Genomic DNA, 26,409 nt, shown 5'->3' on the forward strand with positions numbered 1-26,409 from the left:
CCTTTACAGAGAGCTTTCCTGCACCCTACAGTGCAGATTCCTGGCACAAGTTCTATTGGCTTGGCATCACAAAGACTTCACTGCCATCCAGTAAGTAATGACTATATCCTTCCTAACAGGGGGTGATTTTCACCCCACAGGGGACATTTGGCAATGCTTGCTCAGGGCATGCTTTTGAATGTCACACTGGAGAGGTGAGGGATACTACTATTTAGTGGGTAGAGGGCAGAATGCTGCCAAACATCCTACTTTGCACATGACAGCCCACCCCTGCAACACAAAACAACTATCTGACCCCAAATGTCAATAGTGGTGTGCTTCAGGAACCCTGCTCTATAACAAGGTCTAGCTCTCAGCCTCAGCAGGGTGGAGCGGGGAAGGGGGGAGGGCAAGAAGGGAGGTGTCTTCACTGGGTGCTCTCTCACAGGAGTAGTGTTACTGAATACTCCTTATATCTGCTATTTCTATATGTTCTAAAGCTTTCTTTGCTTCATACTAGGTAATCCCTTATTATTCCAGTCCCCTATTATAGTTAATATTTTTTTATCGTAACACTTTGCTGCTCAAATTACTATATGCTGATTAGATTCAGACTAATATGGCATCATCCATTCATTCATTCGTTCATTTCAATAGACAGTAGGTACTTATTATATTTCCTGATACTGTGCTAATTGTGGATACAGTAGTGAACCAAATAAACATAGTCCTGTCCTCCTTAAGCTTGTAGTTTGTAAGTCAATACAGATAAACAAGTGTTGTAAATGTATGGTATGGCAAGTAAAAGGACGGTACAATGAAAATCAACAGGCGAACCAAAGTTGTTATGGGATGTGAGGGGAGTAAGCTAATAAGGGCCCATATGTTTTTAATGAAATAAATTTATTAGCTGAATTGATAAAATTATCATTTAAATTCTGTAATTCCAAATATTTAGCCAGGATGGTGGAGATGTGACTCGTGAGGTTCTTATCCATTTGAAGAGCCATTTGGAACTCAAATATTTTACCAGTGATCCATCGATCTACATATTAAGAGATATCTATATAGATCCATATATCTACATATATTTAGAAGTAGTATAATTAGATTAATATTTAATTCAATGAAAATATTTCAGTTCAATTCATAAGCCATCAATTCCTCTTTTTTAGGTGGACTATCATATGATTTATTCATTTTCATGACTCCAAGATTCTTGAAGGAAACTGTTTTTAGACATCCCTATATATCATAGCACTGAGCCTAGAGCATAAAACCCACTTGATACTCTCAGTATGTGCTTATTGAATTAATAAATGTATGAGTTTTCTATCTTAGTCATTTACAGAATAATGTGGGGTAGGCGAAAAACCACTGAAACAGATGTTATGAGGCCTGTGCTGTAATCCCACCCTTGACATTAAAGAGCTTGGACAATCCACACTCCTTCTAGGACTCACCTTCCTCATTTTTAAACTAAAGAATTCGGAAGAGAGGTTTTCCAAATTCTCATTATTTTCTAAAATCCTGAGATATAACAAAAGCATTATAATATAAGAATGTGAATACTCGATCTGTCTTAATTCTTATTAAACAGTGTGATTTGAGTATACCTGACACTTCTGGGCCTCAAATTCTTCATCTGTAAAATAAGTTTATTTATAAAAGGGGTTAGAAAACTATGGCCCTTGGGTGAAATGGCATTGAGTTTTCATGCCAGACACTGTTTGGCCCAAAAAGCTGAAAGTATTTATTGTTTGGCCTTTTCTAAAAAACGCTTGGTAAGCTCTGGTTTGTATGTTCCCTTTTACTTCTCCTTCTTAAATCTCTTCTATGACTTTCTGACTTATCCACTTACCATATACATTTTTTTAACAATAATTTCTTAAGTGTGTTAAATTTTGATTGATGGCCCACCAGCATATTAAAAATTGAGATTGGACTTCTTTTACTTTGAGCAGAGTCAAAAGGTTACTAAAGAGAACCTTTGTAAGTTTGTGGCTTAACAGATTATTGTTGGAAATTATCCATATAACAGAGATGGAAATAAGCATATAATATTTAAATATTTGCCTTTAAAACCCCAAATACTAGATGTCTGGATGGTTCACATATGGCAGGTAACCAGTAAGCTCTGGTTGGGCGGATGAACCAACAGTCTGGGCATCCCAGTCAGTCATGCTGTATACCATTGCTATAAGGACTTGCAATAGGATGAATGTCTACTACCATTTCAAAGCCAGGCAAACATGAGGAGTTGTCTCAACTGTCTCTTTCCATGACTTTAAACCACAAATGTTGTCTCAGGGTATACTCCTTTTCCAATGAGACTGTACTTATTTTGTAGTTAGATCATGCTTGTTCAGGGCATGCTATAATTCAACCCACATCATTAAATGGAACGAATATAATGTCACTCTTTCTTCTAAACCTCTAGATTTTATCTTTCCTGTTTAATACATATTTTTTGAAAAGCACACCAGTCAATAACAGCTCTGTAAAAAAAGACAAGTTCAAATAATTGCAGCTGACACCATTCTCAAAAGGCACATTTGTTTTCCTGTGATCATCCTGCCAATATCCTCACATCACCCTAGATTTTATTCAGGAAAATGAACCAAAATAAAATCCACTTAGGCTGTAAGAAAGGTTGAGGCTGTGAAATATTTTAAGTGTATCATCCTATTAGTTAAGCAATGTGACAATAGGCGATGTGACATGTAGAGTTCATTCAGTCCTATAATGTGGACACAGAGTGACAAGCTATATGAGAAGAAGAATACAGGCAACCTCGGTGGGAAAATCACCATTGGGTGCATGTTCCTTCCTGAGACTGATATGGTTGGTGATCTCAGAGTGGTGCCTGCAAGGGTTTGCAGTCCCCATATCTCCCCTCTACTTTCCGTCTTCTCTCCCCCAATGGCACCTGACATGCTAAAAGATTCTTCTGGATTTTCACGATTTGTCATTCCTCAGGGGTGTTATCATAATGCAAATAATTATTGCAGAGAACCATTTTAATCTCTAATTAGTTAGCTATTACCAAATTGATGCGAAGCCTGAAGCAAACTTCTAGAGAATGCAAGAGTGGAATTAAGAGGTGCAGGAATCAACTACAAAAAGAGGTGTGTTCATGGGGAGTGGAGTGGGATGGGGATACAATGGGAAAGAATTACAGAAGATGTGTACAGAAGAGTAAAGTGAAGAAATTGAGGGGATGGAGTAAAGCGTGCCAGTGTTTGGAAGACAAACAGTCAGATGGTATCAGGAGGAGCGCGCTGGAAGACACCATGGGCAGTGCTGATCAGACGCTTCAAATCAGTTCTTTTTATGTATTTGCTTTATTTTAAAAAGCTGAGTACAGGATGGAGAAAAACTGGAGCAGGACAACTATGGATAGCCTTCCACTTTCTAATATTATTTAAGTCAGGGGTCAAGAAATTATGGCCAATAGGCCAAATTCTGTCAGCTGCTTATTTTTGGTATGGCCATGAGATAAGAATGATTTTTACATGTTTTAATGATGAGAACAGAATCAAATGCTGAATAATACTTCCTGACATAAGAAAATGATATAAATTCAAATGTCAATGTCCATAAATAAAGCTTTATTGAAACACATCTGTCCTCATTCATTTACATATCATCTTTGGTTGCTTTTGCACTGCAAAGACAGAGTTGAGTAGCTGCAACAAAGGTAATTTGTCCCATGGGCCTAAAATGTTTACTATCTGGCTCTTTACAGAAAAAGTTTGCCAACCCCTTGTTTGAGTCATGTAGTTCTATAATAGAGTCATGCCTGCAGACCCCACTCAGAAGATAAAACTCCCACACTTAATGCAACCTACCAGGCAGTTTAGCGATCACCTATTCTACCTCGAGTATGCACCTTGGCAAGCCTTACCCCCCAATCCCAAGTTGCTTATCAGAAATACCAATAGCACCTCCCTGAGAAGAGTTACATAAATACTATTTTCTCCACATATTTCTATCCCGTTTGGCACTCTGGGTTCCAATGGCCACGCAGGTTCCTGCATGGCTGGTTCACTGTGTGATCTTCCTATCCCAGAGCATGGATTCAGTATTTCTGTTTCTTTGCCCCTGGAACTTGGAGTTGAATATCTGAATAAATGCAGTAACAGGAAATGGAGGAAGGCACAAACTCACCGTAAGCAATGAGGCTGGGAGGAGATTCAGATAGAGACCAGCATCAGAAGCTGTATCCTTGGGGACTGATGCTGTTGTGGCTAAAGAGTACAAACGAGTTCTAAACAGAGGCTACACATGGAAGGCACTGAGGTTTTCCTACTAGCACTGGTAGAGGAACAAAAAACCATTCTAATACAGACACCAATTTGTCTCTAATTGAGCTGGTTCTATATACTCAGTTTTCAAACCTATTTTGAATTTGTGTCTTGTTCATCTCAGTATCCCAGTACCTGACACAGGAATCAGGCATTCCTTGTTATCTTTCTCTGTGAATAAATATAAAAATTGCCTAGTCTAGCTCTAATGCCAAATCTATTAAACATACCCAGTTTTAACTCTTAGGCTCCAGTCTGGGTGTCGAGGAATAGTCTTTAGTTTGCCAACTCCAGTGATGTTTTTCTCTGTGTCTAATCTTCCTCAGTAATATATTTGCTACTTTATTATTTATGGACCTTGGGATCAACCTTAGTCTTATGAGTTGCTCCCCAATTATGGCGAGAGTCTTGGTACATTTTTAAATATATGGCATGAATATATCAGGTGACTATAGTTTGGGGAGGTCAAAAACTTGAAACATGGTAACCCAGACTTCCCTGATATCTAGAGATATCTCAGTTTCAGAGATTGCTACTTGCAATGCCCTACAATCTTATGCTTGATATTTCCTCCTAATTTCATCATTTTTATGCTCTATCACATTGCATTTACTCTGGGCTAGTTCTGGGTCTCTACTTCCTAGACTGTCCCAATAACAAAACTGGCCCCATGGTATGAGAAAACATCACAGAGTGTCACTGATGGTAGGGACATCATCAGCCATGTGTGCTGTATAAATCATTCTTAGTGTCTTCTAGGGTCCCACAAGGGCCTCAAGAATCACCTGGAGTGATTCTGAGGGAAAGAATGAAGACCACTGGATCCTTTAGGAGTCTTACTCCCATGACAAACAAAAAAGTTCCTCTGTTTTCTTTCTAATTGATTTTATTTAAATAATAGGCCTGTAAAGCAAAAGCATGAAAACAATTGATAATAGGGCATTATATTTTAGCTTGACATTATCAGAGGTGAAAGGAAAGATAATTAATGGCCAGTAGGGCCCAGGAACCGACCAACAAAAATGGACAATAGTCCTGGTTTTTGCCAGATTTCACTTCCTTACTTGCTGGATTAAAGAAGGATCTAGAATGTCCTAGGAGTAGGGGGCAATCAGACAACTGGGGCAGCAGAGGAGTGGGAGAGACATGCAGGGATCTCAGACGAGTGCTATTTACCATCCAGCATGAAAATGTTTCCATTTTCATAACCAGTATGGCTGTGTCTCAGAGGCTACACAGTGAATCAGGGATAGAGTTAGGACTCTGATAATTTAAATCTTAATTTCCTGGGGAAAAATATATAACTCTTTAAGGTTTACTAATAATTATAAGTTGCTGTCTTTGAACAATTATCAAAATGATCCTCAATGTGTCAAAAAATCAATTATCTTAATAGAACTTTTAGTTTAAACAGCTTCCCATAACGGTGAATAAGCAGACATTGCATAACTGATCACAGAATACAAAAGTATACAGTCAGCCTTCCGTATTCATGCATTCTGTATCTGTGGATTCAGCTAACTGTAGATCAAGAATATTTAGCTGAAAAAGACATTGGTTACACCTTTACTGAATATGCATAGAAATTTTTTCTTGTAGTTTCCTAAACAATATAGTATAACAAGTTTTTACATAGCATTTAGATTTTATTAGGTATTGTAAGTAACCTAGATATATTTTAAAATACAGGGAAGACATGCATAGGTTATAGGCAAATATTATGCCATTTTATATGAGGGACTTCAGCATCTGTGGATTTTGGTATTCAAAGGAGGTCCTTGAACCAATCCCCCATGGATACTAAGGAATGACTGTACTTAGTTTTATATTTATTTCTTTTCAAAATAAATTCCAAAAAAAGGGGTACCAAAGGTACTTAATTGTTTTTTATATATTTAAGAAATTTATTAATGGATGGTTCTGTTAGACTAATATTCTTTTTATACAATATTCATAAATTTTGACACCACTGCAGGTACTTATTAAGACAATAAGTAGACTACAAGAAACCAATATTTAGAGAATGCCTTTGAGGACACCATGTATCTGTTAATCATCTTCTGGTTTGTCAATGACATGCATGATTAGTTACAATAATGTTCTTTTGCTCTCCCTCTGGAATGATAAAACATAATCACTGGCTTATGGAACATGGTACCTCGCTTGTAAATTTGTGAAGGAAGCTACTTTTGTTGACAGTGCTAATGTCTGCCATCTGTTTGCATGGGATGAAGCCCTGGTGCTCTTCTAAGTGGCCATAAATTAGGTATCAGCAGCAGGATTTTGACAGGATCCTTCAGTTACAGTTTCATTTTTTAAAAAATAAAGCTGTGAATTCAACATTTGGTTGGAAGCCCAACTTCTCTGCTAAGAGTATACAAATGTACTTTTTGAATTCTTAGACTCAAGCTGATTTTTCTGTATTTGTGCTTAAGGTAGACCTCTCTCAAGGTGTCTTCTCCGTATATAACCCTGAAGATAAACCAATGCTGAGTAGAGAGAAACACAGCTAAATCCAAGGTAATCCTACGGCTTCTGTAAGAAGAGGAAGGGCATATTTATTTAGTGCTTACTTCACGTATTGTGCTGTGCATGGATGTTTACCTATGTTAAATCATTTGATTTTCAAATCAATTTTATAATTTTGATAATGTTATCCAATTTTTCAGACAGGAAAACTGAGACTCAGAATTTAAGTAATTTACCCATATTCTTGTAAAATGGTGCAGTCAAGATTCAAGTATTGAGCTTTGACCACATCCATTCACTTGTCAGCGTACAGTGTAAATGCCTAGGTTTGGATAAGGAGAGAAAATTAGGATTAGGGAAAAGCCTCAGTCTCATTCCTCCCCTCACTAGATTTCCTTGCTTCATGCTTTAAAAGAGGCAAGATTAAGTCCATTCAAGTTCCCACAACTATCCTTATCTACATCCCGGCATTTCTCTACAAATTTTCTACCTTGCCTCTTTCTCACTTTTCAGAAAATCAAAAATACATATATATATGTGCTCTCCAAGAACCTTTCCTCATTTGCCCACTATTTTCTCCCCTGGGGTCCCATTTATCAAATATCCCCTTTAGTATTTCATCTGCTCCAACTTCCTGGATACTTGTATACTGTAAGCTCAGTGTTCTCACTTCCTTTCCACCTAGTCACACTTTGTAATCTGGATTCCATTCTTGACACTTTAATAAAACTGTTTTCTCCCAGGTTACTAAGCCTATTGCCCTTTTCTCTATCTGCATGCCTCTCAGCTTGTAACACTGTGATTATCTCTTTTCTCATGAAATATCCTCTTGCTTTCTGAAGTCTCCTACACTGCTCTGCTTTCTAACATCTCATTATTCTTCACTGGTTTTACTTTCCCTAATGCTTAAATGAAAGGATTTCCCTAAATTTAGCCTTGGCTTTTTAATCTTCTTCTCGATTCTTTCACGCAATTCTGTCCTGTCTCATAGCTTCAGCTGCTAACCACATGTAGGCAATTCTAAAGCTAATTTTAAGTTAATTCTAACAAAAGTTTCTGTCCCACATTTCCTGTCTCCTGCAGGCCATCCATTCTTGAGTGTTCAACATTGTATGTTCAATGCATTACATTCTTAGTAGAATGTCATTGTACCTACCAAACTGATTTTTCTACTTTCCTTTTACATCTTTTCTATCCCAACGACATCCCTAATTTCTCCCTTGCTCTTCACATTCAGTAAGACGTGAAACTTTCTGGTTTTACCTCTTCGTTTCTTATAGGTTCCTCCTACAAATGGTCTCATAATCACCAACTGAATTTAGACTCCTAACCAACTATTTTGTCTCTAACCTCTCCCTCTAATTCGTTTTACATTGAATTCTCAGATTAGTCTATTAAATCCATTGTTATAGTGATAACTTTTTGCTGCATAAAATGGTCAGAACTGCCCTTATCCCAACATTCAATTTTCTCAGTGAACCAGTGCCAGCATGCTTGTGAACTTGTTACAACACCTCCACCAACTACCTTTACACAGTCTCACTTTAGCCAATTTAAAAGGCTGATAGCTTTCCTATGAGTATTTCTTACGTTAGTCACCATATTTATATTGCTTTTCCTATACTTCCACATCCACCTAATAATACCTTTTCTTCTGCATCTGTGCTGCTCCTTTGAATCTTCTCCTAGGACAATGCTTTGTACATAGCAGATTCTCAGTAAAATGTGAGTTGAATAGAAGAGCGAATTGGTAATTATTGTTTTGGGGAACCAGACAAAATATAACAATTTCAGAAATATCCATGGATATTACTATCATTCTGCAACTGTGTCTCTGCTCTGGTTCTAGTGATCCAGCACAGAAGGGCCTCTCAAAGTGAGATTTGTAAATCGGGTAGAATTTCTCTCCACCCGGAGCCCTCTGAGCTCGGTATCCAGCTCCATCATTCTAGGCTAATCATACCTGGCTCCTCAGGTTCATTCTACGTGGTCACTCACTGCCTATTCCAGTTTGAATGGCTCCACTAAAATGGATGTTTTATAGTTCTTCTTGGGTCAGGTACTTGGCTATTCTAATGAATTTATCCACATACATTACAAGGAAGAAAAATCTGTTCGACTGCTTCCAGAAAGTACATATGCATTCTAACCATGCTCTTGGAGAATCAATAATCTGACATTTGCAGTTTAACTTATAAAGCATCCAGGTAATGAAAAGAACAAGCTAGAACTGAGAGAAGAAACAGGGATAGACATTATTAGACAAATTTTTAATGGCCTTAAATATATGCCTATGTCTGGAACTGATTATTTCTTCAAAAGTTTCTTCCCTAAATGCTTCTATTATGGAAGTCTGGAGATAGGAGAATAGAGGGGATAACTAAAACTACTCAAAGAATAACCCATTTCTTAACAAAAATGGAATAATAATTCTAAAAATTTACAAAAATAACTAGCATTGGTTGAGTACCTCCTGAGTAAAAGACACTTGGACAAATGCTTTACTCATATGTTCTCACTAATCCTCAAAATATCCGTATGATATTTCATTACCCCAGTGTACAAATGAGCTGAGCTGAAGCTCACAGTGATTAAGTACCTTGTTAAAGATCACAAAGCTAGAATGGCAGAGCCAGCCACTTTTAAGAATAGAGAATAAGAAACAAATACAGAATTCATTTAAAAATGAAAAGATATAAAACAAGTATTAATAGCTCCATAAAATGGTGTCTAATTCCAAGAACTCATGTGTGTTGCTGATATGAGTGTGTAATTCACATAATAAAACAATGTACTTACTCTCTGTCAATCACAAGGCAGGTTACAGCTTCTGCAGCAATTACGTTTGCTGTTCTCACATCTTCCCTATATAAAAAATAGAGACATTCAAATAAAATAACCTTTAATATCAAAGCACAGTGTCCATTGTGATTAATTCAGGAAAAAATTTACATTATATAAACTCTTCTGATTTATCCACCTCCAGGCTTAAGCTTTGTTTATGTTTCAAAATTTTTTTTCTGAGGAATCATCTTACCCTTGTCATTAATCATACAAATCCTACAGTTACAATCCAGTAGTTACAGTTTTCAAATTTGAAATTTCATTCACCCAAGTAGAACAAATTTGATATCATTCCCTTTGGGGAAATTAATAAAATAGTTGGATAACGATCAAGATAATAACAAACATAAATACGCAAAAGTTTTTCAAGAATTTGAAGCTATACTTCCAGAAATTGAGTATCTGATCCATTTGTATATGAATTTATCATTATATCCTTGAGAACAACTGATTTGTTTAAATTATTTCCTTACTTTAAAGACCCTGTTTTTATGCGGCTAATGTTTTGGCAACTTATGGCACATAGTCATTCATCTATATCAGAGGTTATGTTTCTTTAAGAGTATTTGACAAATCTTAAGTCACACTGATAGAAACATGTAAATATTGTCCCTTTAGAAGCATTTAATTTGTTACTGCATTCGTATCTATCAACCTCTTAAACCTTTGAAAATCTATCCTGGTATCTTATGTTTGATCCAATAGTTACAGGTGGATTTGATAAATTAACATTCACAGTTCATTTTCAGCTAGTTAAAAATTACTAGTATCACTATCATGGTAACATGGTTAATGGGTACAAAAAAATAGAAAGAATGACTAAGACTTACTATTTGATAGTACAATATGATGACAATAGTCAATAATAACACAATTGTGTATTTTTAAATAACAATGTAATTGAATTATTTGTAACTCAAAGGATAAATACTTGAGGGGGTGGATACCCTATTCTCCACAGTGTGCTTATTTTACATTGCATGCCTGTATCAAAACATTTCATGTACCCCCTACTATGTATACTTAAGTACACATAAAAATGTACACTTACTATGTACCCATGAGAGTTTTAAAAAATAATTTAAAAATTACAAAATAAGTTTTATTTGAAAATTTACTTTTTCCGAAAACAATAAAATTTCTAAGTTAATATAATTAATAATTAATATGTTTGAAATATATTAGATAGCTACATATGAAATAATATAGCATTAATAATACAGTCTATAAACCAAAAAACATCACATCTCTAATAACAGGCTCTTAAAGTTTTGAGAATAAAGATGTTCCCAGTGACTTTTTATACTTTTGAAACACACTACATTCTGAAATATATTTCTGAACTCTATTTTTCACTGATCTCTTTGTCTTTCACTGTTGCTATACCATGCTGTTTAGATTACAATCGCTTTAAATTAACTATTTGTATTTAATATTTGGCAAAGCAAGTTCTCCCTTACTAAAATCCTTTTTTCAGAAATAGCTTAATGATATTCTTAAGCATTTATTATTTTTGAGAAATTCCTTGATGATATTCTTAAGCATTCATTATTTCATATAGACTTTAAAATAATCTTCCACTTCTGAAACACCCACCTTGGCATTCTAGTAGAGTTGTACTATATTAATATTTATTCATTGACATCAAAGCAAGGAATTTCTGATGATATTATTTTTTCCATATAAGAACATGGCATGACTTTCTACTTGTTCAGATATAATTTCATATCTTTAAATACAGTTTCACAATTTCTTTCACTTGGGTCCTGATGTTTAAAAAATGTATTCTTATGTGTTGCATATTATGTTTTTCTTATGAGTAACTTTCCTTTTCATTTGTTTCTCACTGGTTGCCCTGTTTTTTAAAAAAGCCATCAATTATTGTACATATTTTAATCCACCCACCATACTACATCATCTTAACTCTAAAATTTTTGTTATAGTCTCGTTAACTCCCAGTACACTCCTCCCAGTGTCTCTCTCACATTCCCTGCCTTCTGGCCAAACTGGCCTCTTTTTTTTTTTTCTTTGATGGAGTTTCGCTCTTGTTGCGCAGGCTGGAGGGCAGTGGCACTCGGCTCACTGCAACCTCCGTCTCCCAGGTTCAAAGTAGCTAGGATTACAGGCGTTCACCACCACACCTGGCTAATTTTTGTATTTTTAGCAGAGACGGGGTTTCACCATATTAGCCAGGCTGGTCTCGAACTCCTGACCTCAGGGGATCCACCCGCCTCGGCCTCCCAAAGTGCTGAGATTACAAGCATGAGCCACTGCACCCAGCCACTGGCCTCCTTTTAATACACATCATCACCCTCCTGCCATGAGTTCTTAACATGCTTTCCATAGGCCTAGGAAGTTCCTCTCTAACTTTTGCTTAGTTCACCCCTTCTTATCTCTTCAATCCCAGCCTACGTACCTTTTCTTCAGGGATGCCATCTTGAATTGACCAGGTTGGGTTTCCTATACATCTGTTCTCCTAGCCCTACATATCTCTCCATCCAAGCATGTATCACCATTTGTAATTTATATTAATACGTGTATGTATGTAGTCATTTGTTTAATTAAACTCTGTCTTCCTTCCACTAAACCCTATGAGGGCAGGGACCATAGCTGGCTTTGCTCCCCATTTCATCCCAAATGCCTCACACATACAAGATGCTTAGTGTTTAAAGCAGTTATGGCACAGACATCCATCATGCTTCTGAGCCCTGGGGTAGGAAGGCAGAGCTCAGGCTTTGGAGTTGCACTATTCTGGTGTTAAACCCACCTCCATTCACAAGTGAAAGCCTCAATTTCCTCATGTGTAAAATAGGAATACAAGTAGCCACTCACTATGTAGTATTAAGTGAGATAATCGAAGGTAAGTTTAACATAGTGCCTGGCCCAGCTGAACTGTGTTCTGCTGTTTATTATTTCTAATTCTTTTCATCCCCAACACCTTCATGCCTGTCTCTGTGGAAGCTCTATGTGGTGTTTTATAAAACACTCCTATTCAGAAACACAGTGGGGATTTTCTTTCTGCTCCATAGATGTAAGCAATGTATTTTCAATTCATTATCACTTTCATAGTGGGAATTTTTGGTGAAATGAACATAATGGGCAGGAAACTTCTGTAGTGCTCACTGGGTTCTTCATAAATTATGTGAACGACTTATTTCTTAGTTGTTCATGGCAGCATAAGTTACTACCAATTGCTGCCAGCCAAAAACAAATAAATGAACAACAATAATAAACAAACCACCATCACAAAATAGAAAATATAATACTAAATTTAGCTTTTCCTGAAATATATTTCCATTTGACTATTAAGAAAGTGCCCACATCCTTTAAAAATATAATAAATACAAAATAGTGCTTCATTTTGAAGATATCTTCTGTGCATATAGATTTTTTTAATGTATTCATCACAAATCTACAATATTTCAGAATTTCATCATATTATCTCGCCAAAATTGGATATACTTTTAAAGTTGAATGCAATTTCCATGCAACAAAAAGAAGATGCATTGGTATTTATAAATGTAGATTGGGGAAAATATCAAAGATCAGAAGAGTGACATAGTTAACAGAAATAGAAAATTTTATTTTAAAAAGGAAAATAAGTATGGCCTAAAGCCAGGTGTAGTACCTAGTAAAGTGACATATATTAAAACTGGAAAGAAGCATCACATTGGGGGAAAAATCCAAGATATTGAATAATAAATTATAATATTTGCCATTTATTGAGCATATAGTACATGTCGGGAACAACATTAAACAGTTCATACAAATATCATTTCTTGCACATAACAAAGGGTGGTGCTCTGAGAATAGAGGTTAGGGAATGCACCCAAAGTCAGATATAGCTAGTGAGTTACAGTTCTGGAATTTGAACACAGATCTGGCTGTCCCTAAAGTCGTGTTCTTTCCACAACAGTAGGCTGCTTATGTGCTTTGCTATCAGACTTAAATTCAACATTCATTAAAATGTTGAATAACCTTTGAGCAGTAAGTATTCACTTTTCTCTGTCCATCATTATGAAAATTATATTTACTTGTTAATAGAACCAGCACTAAGAGAGTTATGGGTTTCCAATTGTAAAACTAACATGAAAAGGTCATTTTGATTTTAAAATTATTAGAATTCCCATCCATAGCTGTGTCCTAGCCTGCTATACTGCTTTGTAATAATGTTGCCTAACAATAGAGAATTATTCAATGCCAAGCTCATTCAATGGCAAACTCATGTTGCCATGACACTGTCATTTTATTTCTATTATTAAGGTGCTTTTACCTCTCTAAGAGGGTGTCTGTAAATTCTGTTCTTGTGCACTCAAAGCCTGCTAGAGATAGAGACAAAATACTATCTGACTTAGTATTAACATATATATTAATCCTTGACATTAGTATATGACATGTATTAATCTCTCATTTTAGGAGTGATAGTAGAAATTTCTAACTTCTAAAGAGAGAATGTCAATAATAGAAGCTGACAACACTGTGATTTACTATGTATGTTTATATCTTTTATGGGTCCAAGGACCATGGTAAAGCAAATATCATTTGAATTTAAAGATGTAATATTACATATTCATATAATACAAAGGTCTTAATAACTCTGTGTTATTAAACCTATTTTTATCCATAGATGTTATGATACTGGTTTCACACAGAACATCTACCAAGTTAGCAGGCATTTCACGTCAGAGTGGTTTAGAAGCAGGAAAAGGAAAGAGAGGAGAAAAGCATTATTTTTTAAAAACTGAACTTACTTTCATTTGTACTTTTTTACAGATCAGGGTATTTAATAATTGCTAATAGAAGAATACAAGACATTTTGGTAAAATATTGAACACAAAGGAATTTTATAACTAGGGTTATAATGTTCAATTTATTTAATTAAAAACTTTTACCAAACACACATTACCTCTGAACATTCAGCACACTAGACTTGCATTTTTATAATAAATAAATGTATGTTTAGCCACATAAGAGTCCACATCCAACATGCAAATTGTCTTTAAAAATAAAATCTCATGCTTATCTAGTTCTGTGCCTCTGTATTAGTTGATTTCGGTGTGACAGTTAATACTTTAAAAAGCACTACTGCATAAGTAGCTACTATTTGGCAGATTAACAGGTATTTTTACAAAATTGCTACTGATTAATTAGTAATTACAATCAAAGCTATGCAGTTTAGTAGTGGCCTCTTTTTAAGCATTTTCAGATGTGTTAGAAATTCTTTTCAATGAAACAATAGAGCATGAAAAATATCCCCAAATATTTGCAAATATAGGTTTCTGTGCACTGACTCTGATATTCTTTGAACTTCATCACTGGAATCTTCATCATCGCTGTATCCCAAAGTGGCATCACTGTCAGTATCTGAATAATCCATACAGGGAATTTACATTGGCTCCTCTCGTTCTAAACCAATTCTCTTGTGTCTCATGGCTATGAGAGAACTCTAGGGTTCACTGATACCTCAGGGGAACAAACACAGAATGTATGAGGCCAAAGCAGAACATAGTTGATACACAGTAGCTGTCAGAGTAGGGGCTCTCCCTTTTCAGCTCTGGAGCAACATGACTGCTGTCCACAAAATCCCAGCACACTCTCAGTGCCAGCCTTCATGGAAACTGACACTACTCCAATTGCTTATGAGCTTACAGCAATCCCGGGGTCAGAGCTCTTTACTCTCTGTTACGTGCAGCAGTTTAATGTCCCCAGTTAAGTTTAGTTAACACAGCACAAAGCAAATTCTTTTCATCTCAAAATCAAAAGCAATCTTACTACAAGGGGTAGGATAATCAAAATTGATAGGACATGACAAGCATCAAAGAACCACAAAAAATGAAATAAATTAATTATAAACAAGAATTGTAGAGTTGGTGGCAAATCTGACTATGCTTTTTTGAAAATTGGATCCCTTGGCAGATAAGTGTGCTTTAAGAAAAAGTCATATCAGGTCAATCACTAATTCCACTTTCCACTAAGTCCTGAAGCTATTCCACCATGATTTATACTTCCAACACTGTAATAAAACCCACAACCTAAGTGAACAATCAGCTAATACACGCAAATAATTATATACCTTCTAATCATGCTTGCACAGAGTAATCAACCAATAAATGTTAGTGACAATCATCGTGATCATGGTCATCATCATGATCGTCATCACTTTAGGACCCTCTGACACTGGGAAGCATGTGACCCCTTTTTATATACTTTGTCTCTAGTAGTCCCCTTCCCTAAGTTTCTATATAATAAATTAATCTCCCAATTATTTTCTGACACCATCGTCTCAATTTGTTTTGTTGACATTTCATCCCTAGCCCACATATAGGTGTTTTCCCAAAATTCTGTTTTGGGCTTTCTTTCTGCTAGCCCTGCTTTTTCTCCTTGAGGAAAACTCACATAACACTATGACGTCAACTATTAGTTTTACATGAATGACTTGAAGGTCTTCATTTCTAACTTTTACCTCTCTCCTGCTATACACTCCTATCTGGAAGTCCCATTGCGACCTGCAATTCAAACCTAACTCATTTTCTCCTAACCTCAAAACCACTGTTTTCCTTGGGTTCCCTATCATGGTAAATAGCATCAGCATTATTGCACTCACCTAGGCTCAAAAGATTGGACTCATTTTTTAACTCTTCCCCATCTCTCTCGTGTATATTTGGTCATATTGGTTCTATTGTGTCCGGAATTGGTGGGTTCTTGGTCTCACTGACTTCAAGAATGAAGCCGCGGACCCCCGCGGTGAGTGTTACAGCTCTTAAGGTGGCGCGCGCCTCTGGAGTTTGTTCCTTCTGATGTTCGGATGTGTTCGGAGTTTCTTCCTTCCAGTGGGTTCGTAGTCTCGCTGGCTCAGGAGTGAAGCTGCAGACCTTGGTGGTGAGTGTTACAGCTCTTAAGGCAGTGCGTCTGGAGTTGTTCGTTCCTCCCGGTGGGCTCGTGGTCTCGCTGGCTTCAGGAGTGAAGCTGCAGATCTTCGCGGTGAGTGTTACAGCTCAGAAAAGCAGCGTGGACCCAAAGAGCGAGCAGTAGCCGGATTTATTGCAAAGAGCGAAAGAACAAAGCTTCCACAGTGTGGAAGGAGATCCGAGCGCGTTGCCAATGCTGGCTGGGGCAGCCTGCTTTTATTCTCTTATCTGGCCCCACCTACATCCTGCTGATTGGTAGAGCCGAGTGGCCTGTTTTGACGGGACGCTGATTGGTGCGTTTACAATCCCTGAGCTAGATACAAAGGTTCTCCATGTCCCCATCAGATTAGTTAGATACAGAGTTTCAACACACAGGTTCTCCAAGGCCCCATCAGAGCAGCTAGATACAGAGTATGGATTGGTGTACTCACAAACCTTGAGCTAAACACAGGGTGCTGATTGGTGTGTTTACAAACCTTGAGCTAGATACAGAGTGCCGATTGGTGTATTTACAATCCCTAAGCTAGACATAAGGGTTCTGCAAGGCCCCACCAGAGCAGCTAGATACAGAGTGTCAATTGGTGCACTCACAAACCTTGAGCTAAATACAGAGTGCCCACTGGTGTGTTTACAATCCCTGGTCTAGATATAAAGACTCTCCACGTCCTCACCAGACTCAGGAGCCCAGTTGGCTTCACCTAGTGGATCCCGCACCGGGGCTGCAGGTGGAGCTGCCTGCCATCCCCTGCCGTGCGCTCGCACTCCTCAGCCCTTCGGTGGTCGATGGGACTGGGCGCCGTGGAGCAGGGGGTGGCGCTCGTCGGGGAGGCTCGGGCTGCACAGGAACCCACGAAGGTGGGGGAAGGCTCAGGAATGGCGGGCTGCAGTCCTGAGGCCTGCCCCGCGGGAAGGCAGCTAAGGCCCGGCGAGAAATCGAGCGCAGCGCCAGTGGGCTGGCACTGCTGGGGGACCCAGTATACACCCTCCGCAGCTGCTGGCCCGGGCGCTAAGTCCCTCATTGCCCAGGGCTTGCAGGGCCGGCTGGCTGCTCCGAGTGCGGGCCCGCCAAGCTCACGCCCACCCAGAACTCCAGCTGGTCCGCAAGCGCCTCACACAACCCCGGTTCCCGCTTGCACCTCTCCCTCCACACCTCCCTGCAAGCTGAGGGAGTGGGCTCTGGCCTTGGCCAGCCCAGAAAGGGGCTCCCACAGGGCAGCAGTGGGCTGAAGGGCTCCTCAAGTGCCGCCAAAGTGGTAGCCCAGGCAGAGGAGGCGCCGAGAGCTAGCGAGGGCTGTGAGGACTGCCAGCACGCTGTCACCTCTCACTATGTCTGTCTATCTCTCCTATCCATCCTTCCTTCACATTCCCACAGGTATGGATCTACTGCGGGCCACCACTATCTCTGCCCTGCACCACTGATCTGGCCTCCTAAGTGATCCCCTCGCCTCTACTCTCTCCCTCTTCTAATCCTTATCTCACTCTGCAATACATTTTCAAATGTAAATCTAGTCATGTCAACTCTTTGCACAAGAACTTTTAAAGAAAATAAGAAAAATTTCAATGTTTTCATGTATAGTTAGAGGTCCTCCAACTATCTGATCTGTCACCTTTCCAGGCACTATACTGACGACCCTCTGCTGCACTGGTGACAGACAACTGTTTCCTCAAAATATGACCATTGTAAATTCTGTCAATGCCTGTGCACATGCAGCTGACTCTTCTAAGAACCTTCTATTTCAGTTCATCCATAAAACTTTCATTATCCTTCAGTAGCATTTTTAAAGGATAAGAACAATTTTTACACACAAGAAATATTTCTACAGAGCTGTGTTTGGCGGCACACACTTGTAATCCCAACTACCTGAAAGGCTGAGGCAGGAAGATCACTTGAGCCCAAGAGTTTGAGACCAGCCTGGGCAATGTAGCAATACTCCACCTCTACAAAGAAAGAAAGAAAAAGAAGTATTTTTGCATATTAATTACAAAAAAAGGGGGAAAATAAAAAGTACTATAACACCATCTACCAGGAGATAACTAAGATTAACATCTTGGTGAATAGCCTTACAAACCCTTTATTCTTCTTATCTCTTTTTATCTATTAAATTAGAAAATCCACCTTTATTATGAAGTACTCATATGTCCCATGAATATAATAATAATAAACCAGCAATTATTTTAACAAATATTTGCCAAAGGTTAATATATTTTGAATGCCTGACCTTGCAGTCTAGTGGAGACAGATATCAAATTAGTACACAAACATACCCAGTAGCCCTCCCCTGCCCCACCACCACCTCCCCTCACCATTATCCACAGTTTCACTCAGTTACCCTAGGCTTCAGGTACCTGCAGTCAACTTCAGTCCAAAAATATTAAGTGGAAAATTCCAGAAACAAGTCATACGTTTTAGATTGCACACCATTCTAAGTAGCTTAATTAAGTCTTACTCAGTTGTGCTTCCTCACACCCTGGACTTGAATCCTCCCTTTGTCCAGTGTGTCCATGCTGTAGATGCTCCTCACCCATTAGCCACTTAGTAGCAATCTCAGTTACCAGATCAACTGTCACATCACTGTCCCAAAGTGCAAGAGTAGTGATGCTGGCAATTCTGATATGCCAAAGAAAAGCCTTAAAGTGCTTCCTTCATGAAAGGTGAAAGTTATTGACTTGATAAGAAAGAAAAAAAGGTCATATGGTAAGGTTGCTAAGATCTATGATGTAAACATATCTTCTATCTGTGAAATTGTGAGGAAGGAAAAATATATTTGTGTTAGTTTTGCTGTTGCATTCAAACCGCAAAAGTTATGGCCACAGTGCATGGTAAGTGCTTAGTTAAGATAGAAAAGGCATTACATTTGTGGGTGGAAGACACAAACAGAAATATGTTCCAATTGAGGGCAGTTGGGTTCCATACTATCATCTGTTTCTGGTATCCACTGGAGGTCTTGGGATATATTCTCTGTGGATAAGTGGGGGCTACTCTAATGGAAACATGGATCAAATAGCATGCAATCAGATAACTAATAGGGAGGATCTCATTCGGCAATTAGGACAGACAACTTTTGTAAGGACATTAGAAATTAAGAACCAAAGGTGGAGTTTGGGTCCTCAAGATAAAGAGTCAGGGGAAATGTGTTACAGGAAGCATGCATAGTCATGCACCACACAATGACATTCTGGTCAACAAACAGACCACATATGCAACAATAGTCCTGTGATTCTAATGGAGCTGAAAGACTCCTTTTATCTAGTAATATCATAGCCCTAAAGAAACCTACTGTGCTGCCAATTATATATAAGTATAGCACATATGATTATGTACCTTGCATAGTACTTGATAATAATAATAAATTACTATGTTACTGGTTTAAGTATTTACTACATTATGCTTTTATTGTTATTTTAGAGTGTACTCCTACTTACTAAAAAAAAGGCGGGGGGCTTAATATAAAAGAGCCTCAGGCTAGTCTTTCAGGAGGTATTCCAGAAGAAGGCATTGTTATAGAAGATGACAGCTCCATGTGTGTTATTGTCCCTGAAGACCTTCCAAGGGGACAAGATGTGGAGATGGAACACAGTGATATTGATGATCTCGACCCTGTGTAGACTACTGTGAAAGTTTGTGTCTTCGTTTTTAACAAAAAAACTTTCAAAAGTAAAAAATAAAATAAATTAAAAATAGAAAAAATCTTATAGAATATGTAAAGAGGAAACTATTTCTGTACAGCTGTATGAATTGTTTGTGTTTTAGGAATTATTAGAAAAGAAATTAAAAAGTTTATACAGTAAAAAATTACAATAAGCTGAAGTTAATTTATATTGAAGAAAGAAAACTATTCTTATAAATTTGGTGTAGACTAAGTGTCCAGTGATTCTAGTGTCTACAGTGGTGTACAGTAATGTCCTAGGTCTTCACATTCACTCATCACTCATTCATTGACTCACCCACAGCAACTTCTAGTCCTGCAAGATTCATTCATGGTAAGTGCCCTATTTGGGTATATCATTTTTAATTTTTCATGGTATATTTTTGCTTTACCTTTTCTATGTTTAGATATATTTAGATACACAAATACTACTGTGTTACAACTGCCTGCAGTATTCAGTACAGTCACATGTACTAGAAGCAATAGGCTATACCATGGAGCTTAGGTATGTAGTAGGCTATACAACCTAGGTTTGTGTGAGTAGACTCTACGATGCTAGCATAATGAAACTGCCTAAAGATGCATTTCTCAGAATGTGTCACTATCCTTAAATAACACCATTTAAATTGCACACCATTCTAAGTAGCTTAATTAAGTCTTACTCTCTCCTGCTTACTCACACCCTGGACTTGAATCCTCCCTTTGTCCAGTGTGTCCATGCTGTAGATGCTCCTCACCCATTAGCCACTTAGTAGCCATCTCAGTTATCAGATCAACTGTCACAACATATAGAACATATACAATAGCCTTGAATTAGGAAAGAGCTTATTGTAACACTAGCAAAGTTGGAATTCAGAGATTGAGTAAAAGAAAAGAAGGCAGAGACCATAGAAGACAGAGAAGAAAACAGGGCCACATCATTCAGTGTCTGGAAGTGGTTCTAAGGATTTATTTATTTTTTTAAGACTCACTAACTTTCTTTTCCTTTACCATGTGAACTAAAATCTCTAAAATTAGTTAGAGCACTTAAACTCAAGTAGAGGAAACAATTTGTAGCCATGATAGAATGAAGTTTTAAGAAAACTGAATTAGTAATTTTGGAGTACCTATACTGATGACCTTTTCACATATTGAAGCAAATGTTATTGTTACAGCCATTTATAAGGAATTCATACATTAAAGAACAATTTCTTCTAAACAGAAAATATGATCTCTGTCCTTAAGAATCCTACAATGTAAAATAAAGGAGCAATGAAAAATGCATAAAAGTCAATGTATTATTAAGAATATATATCAACTTATGATAAACATAGACTTGAGTTTAAAGCAGATCCTCTTTCTGGAGTTTACCCAAGGCAGTCTATGGTTTCATATCAATAATATGGACTCGTGACATGACCCAAAAGAGACTGATTCTCTAGGCAGAAAAATTATAAGTGCCATCCAAAAAGCAACTCCAAGGTTTATTCTTCCTGGTCATGTGACTGGATATTTCCATTCATTATATTAATTCACTTCCCAAGAGACTGCATATCATCTTCGATCTATATCCACGGAAGAACACAATAACAAAATAGAGAATGATGAAGTTGGAAGAATTCAATTTTCACATTTTTTTTCCTTACTTCTGCTGGGTTGATAGCATAATGAATTTTTTATCTGACATACAAACTTCACTTTCTATGGAATTATTCAGTGACAAAGAATGTAGCAATTTATTAGATTGAGCCAAATAAAATTGTTTGTGCAGGTTAAAAACAGATAAATATTGACAATTTTCTATGGTTCAACCTAATATAAAGAATTAATGAAAGAGAAAGAGGAAGAAAAAGTAATTGCAGTGGGATATATATTGCTATTTTTTTCTGTTGTGTTTCCTTTGTGTTATTAGTGGAACTGAGAATCGACAGTAACCTGTACATCTTCCATATTCCATATTTGAATGAATTCATTCCCCTAAATATTAAAACATGACTGGTGGCTTTTGTTCTTTCTATCTAGTCATTACAGATAATATTCTTTACATTCCATTATAGCTGGCATAAGACATTCTGAAGAATTCTGAATCCTAGTTTCTTTCTTGTTAGGGTACAAATGGTATTTACTCTGTACTTTTGCTTCAAATATTAAACTTTTTGGCAAAGCCTTACAAATTTAAAGAATGTCACCCCAGAGAGAATTTACAGATAGAAGGATGAGCTTATTGTTCTCTGTTATGATTTTATTAGTAGATTCCTCTTATATCTATTCTTCTTCTCTGAGCCATATTTTATAAAATAATATGAATTAACATAAATCTGGTGGCTTTCAGACATTGATACATGTAATTTTGTAAGGTAACAGGTGAAAGATAAGTTTGAATTTGAGTAGAAGATATAACTAGAATAATTATTTGATAGGTGTGTTATGGTTTGAATGTATCCCCCAGAATTTATGTCTTGGAAACTCAATCACTAATGCAACAGTGTTGAGAAGAGGGACCATTAAGTGGTAATTAGGTCAAGAGGGCTTTGCCCTCATGAATGGATTAATGTCGTTATGTCAGGAGTGAGTATGCTATTGAAAGTGTGAGTTTGTAATAAAAGTGTGTTTGGCTCCCTCTTGCACTCTCTTGCCCATGTGCACACGCTTTCTTGCCCTGCTATGTTTTGCCTTCCACCATGGAATGATGCATCAAGAAGACCCTCACCAGATGTGAGCCCCTCAACCCTGGACTTCCCAGTGTCTCAAAGTGTAACAAGTTAATCTCTGTTCTTCACAATTTCCCCAACTTGGGTATTCTGTTACAGCTGCACAAAATAGCTTAAAATAGGAAATTGGTAACAAGGAGTTGGGCTATTGCTAAAACAAATATCTGAAAACGTGGAAGTAGCTTTGGAATAGAGTAATGACTAAAGGCTGAAAGAATTTCAAGCAGCAGCCAAGGAAAAAAATCGAGACTGCTGTGAACAGAGTATTAAGGGAAATTCTGGTGAGGGCTCAGAAGACAGGAGCTGTAGGGAGAGACTAAATCTTCTTAGAGATTACTTAATTGGTCATGATTAAAATGTTGGTAGAAATATGGTCACTAAAGGCAATTCTGATGAAGTTTCAGATGGAAATGAGGAATAAGGTATTGGAAACTGGAGTAGAGGCCAGCTTTATTATAAAGTGGCAAAGAACCTGGTTGAATTATGTCCACGCCCTAGGGCTTTATTAAAGATGAAATTTAAGAGTGATGAACTAAAATATCTGGCAGAAGAAATAGCTAAGCAGCAAAGGATTCGAGATGCTACATGGCCTCTTTTAGCTGCTTACAGTAAAATTAGAGAGAAGAGAAATGATTTTAAGATGGAATTAATAATTAAAACAGAAGCAGAATAGAAAGATTTGGAAAACTCTCAGACGGGTCATGTAAACAATCATAAAGCATGCTTGGGAGAGAATACTAACGGTGTGGTCAAGCAACTGTTTGCTAAAAATAGTAATATGGATGGAAGGAAGATAGATCCTATTCATCAAGAATATGGGACAAAGATCATCTAGGCATTTCAGATATGTTCAAGACTGCCCCTCCAATCACAGGCCCAGAGCAGGACCTTGAAGGCAAGGTTTCCAGAGAGATGCTCTAAAGGCCACCACCTCCAGTGCAGGACACCTCTGTTTCTTCATCCCAATGCAGCACTCCTGGGCCACCCCAGGAGTAAATATGGCTCAAGTGGGCCTAGGTACAACTTGGGTTGCTTGGTCTGCCACTTTGGAGGGCAAAAGTAGTGGGCCTTGGCAGTGTCCACATAACTAATTCTGAAAGTGCACACAGTTTGCAAGTTATGGAGCCATGGTAGCCTCCACCAAGATTTCACAAGATGTCATGGACAGCTTGGGGCCCAGGCAGAAACTTGTCACAGAGGCAGAATCACCACAGAGAGCCACTGCTAGGGCAATGCCTAGTGGAGCCATAGGAGTGGGGCTGCATCTGTGACGCCATAACTGTAGAGCTGCCAGAGTGCAACATAAGCCTCAGAAAGTTTCAGGCACAGACTCATAGGACGGACTAAAGCCATCAAAGACACAGGGGCGGGGCTGCCTGAGGTCTGGGGAGCCCAACTCCTGTCCCAGTGTGCACAGAAGATGGAACATGGAGTCAAAGAAGATTGTTCTGAAGATTTAATGTTGTTTGCCTCATTGGGTTTTGGGCTTACTTGGGATCAGTTACCCCTTTCTTCTTGCCTATTTTTCCCTTTTGGAATGAAAATATCTATCTTATGCCTGCCCCACCATTGTATTTTGGAGATAGATAACCTGATTTGATTTCACAGGCTCACAGCTGGAGAGAATTTGTCTCAAAATGAATCATGCCTTGAGTCTCATCCATATCTGATTTAGATGAGACTTTGGGATTTGGACTTTTGAGTTGATGCTGAACTAGTTAAAACTTTGGGGCCTATTGGGATGGAATGAATGTATTTTGAATGTGAGAAGGATGTAAATTTGGAGAGGCAGGCACAGAATTTGATGGTTTGAATGTATCCGCCAAAGTTCATGTGTTGGCAGCTTAATCTCCAGTGCAACAGTACTGAGTGGTGGGATCTTTAAGAGGCGATTTGGTCATGAGAGTTCTGCCCTCATGAATGAATTAATGTCCTTATCGAGGGAGTGAGTTTGTTATTGCCGGAGTGAGTTTGTTATAAAAGCAAGTTCAGCGTGCTCTCTGTCTCTCTGTCTTTGTCTCTCTCCCTCTCTCTCTCTCTCTCTCTCTGTCTCTGCCTCTCTCTCTCTGTCTCTCTGCCTCTATCTCTCTCTGTCTCTCTATCTCTGTCTCTCTGTCTCTCTTTCCCTCTCTGTCTGTCTCTGCCTCTATCTGTGTCTCTCTGTCTCGCTCTTTCCCTCTCTCTCTCTCTCTCTCTGTATCTCTCTCTGTGTCTCTCTCTCGTGCCTGTGCTCTCTTCCCTTTCCACCTTCTGCTTTCTGCCATTGGATAACACAGCAAAAAGGCTCTCAAAAGATATGGGGCCACAACCTTAGACTTTTCAACTTCCAACTGTAAAAAATAAATTTCTGTTCTTTATAAATACCTGGTCTGTGGTATTCACTTATAGCAGCACAAAACAGATCAAGACAGGACAAGACAGGTTGTGTCATGGGTTATGAGTACTTTAGAGAATAAAGTAATGCATTAGTCTTTCCTTTATTTTTCTTAGTACTCTTCATTCACAGGGCCGAAAAATATTTATTCACTTTTTCCTATTTTGAAAGTAGAGTAAGAGAAGGCATACTGGAATGACTGGATTGATAAACTAGTAAACCTCAACTGATACAAATTTGAAATAAATGTTAAGTTGCATGGTCACATATTTCAAAGGAATTTTACCTAAAATACCTCAAAACTGGATTGTGTTATCTCATCAGAATTCTAGACAACATGTAAGGAGAGTGTCTCCTTTTTATTATTCTATTGTCAACTTGGTATATGACCTTGAGAAAATGACTCATTCTCCATTTCGTTTTTCACATGTGAAATGTTGATCAAAATCACAGCACTGTTTTACTCTGCAGTTTGTTAGGATTTTATGCATGTTGATACTTTTTAAAAGTTCTAATCATCATGGTCTTTAATGCTCTTGAGATGATTCATCTTGAATCCAAGGATATTTCTTTAGATAGAATAGTAATTATAAGCCTGTAATTGTGACCTACTGTCTGAAAATGTAAGTAGTGTATTATGGAATATGTAGATTTTCATAATAATACTTTATATAGGTGATTAAAATGTATTTTCACATAGAAATCAAGCATGATCACTTTAAATAGATTCTCACAATAAAAAGTCAAGAAAATATAATAAATATGTATAAAGCCATATATCATAAATGAAAATTAAAATTGAGATTTTAAGTAGTTATTTCAAGGAAAAGAAATATGCAAAATTATAGTATAAAGTTAAATTGGAGAAAAGTTTTTTGGTACATGCTCATCACATATTTCCTATTTCATCTTAATTAATAAAGAGCTAGCTTGCTAAGCAAAAATTTTTAGTGACTTTATCATTCAGTGCATCTACCATGGTATAATTTTACCCACACTGAATATTAACTGTGATTCAAAAACAGAGGAAACAACTGTAAAGAAAAGAAATTCATATCCAATTCAAATGAAAAGTACTAAAAGCCAAACTTCTGTATACAGTCAAAACTTAAATAGCATTAATTTAGGGGAAAAAAAGCAAACATGGCATTTGAATTATTAAACATATAAATTTTTACCAATAATTGTGAC

General features: G+C 37.6%; 1 protein-coding gene across 7 annotated transcripts in view; it reads right to left on the reverse strand.

Moving 5' to 3' along the window:
- The window catches only part of PRKG1 (protein kinase cGMP-dependent 1), a 1,319,235-nt gene that overhangs the window by 155,960 nt on the left and 1,136,866 nt on the right, over positions 1–26,409 (reverse strand). For all 7 annotated transcript variants that reach the window (XM_024253325.3, XM_024253324.3, XM_054522585.2 and 4 more), the window contains one exon: positions 9,555–9,620. In XM_024253325.3, the coding sequence (XP_024109093.1) occupies positions 9,555–9,620 (66 nt within the window). The remainder of the gene's footprint in view (positions 1–9,554; positions 9,621–26,409) is intronic.

Source organism: Pongo abelii, chromosome 8, assembly GCF_028885655.2.
Source record: "Pongo abelii isolate AG06213 chromosome 8, NHGRI_mPonAbe1-v2.0_pri, whole genome shotgun sequence".
In the NCBI taxonomy this organism is placed as follows: Eukaryota; Metazoa; Chordata; class Mammalia; order Primates; family Hominidae; genus Pongo; species Pongo abelii.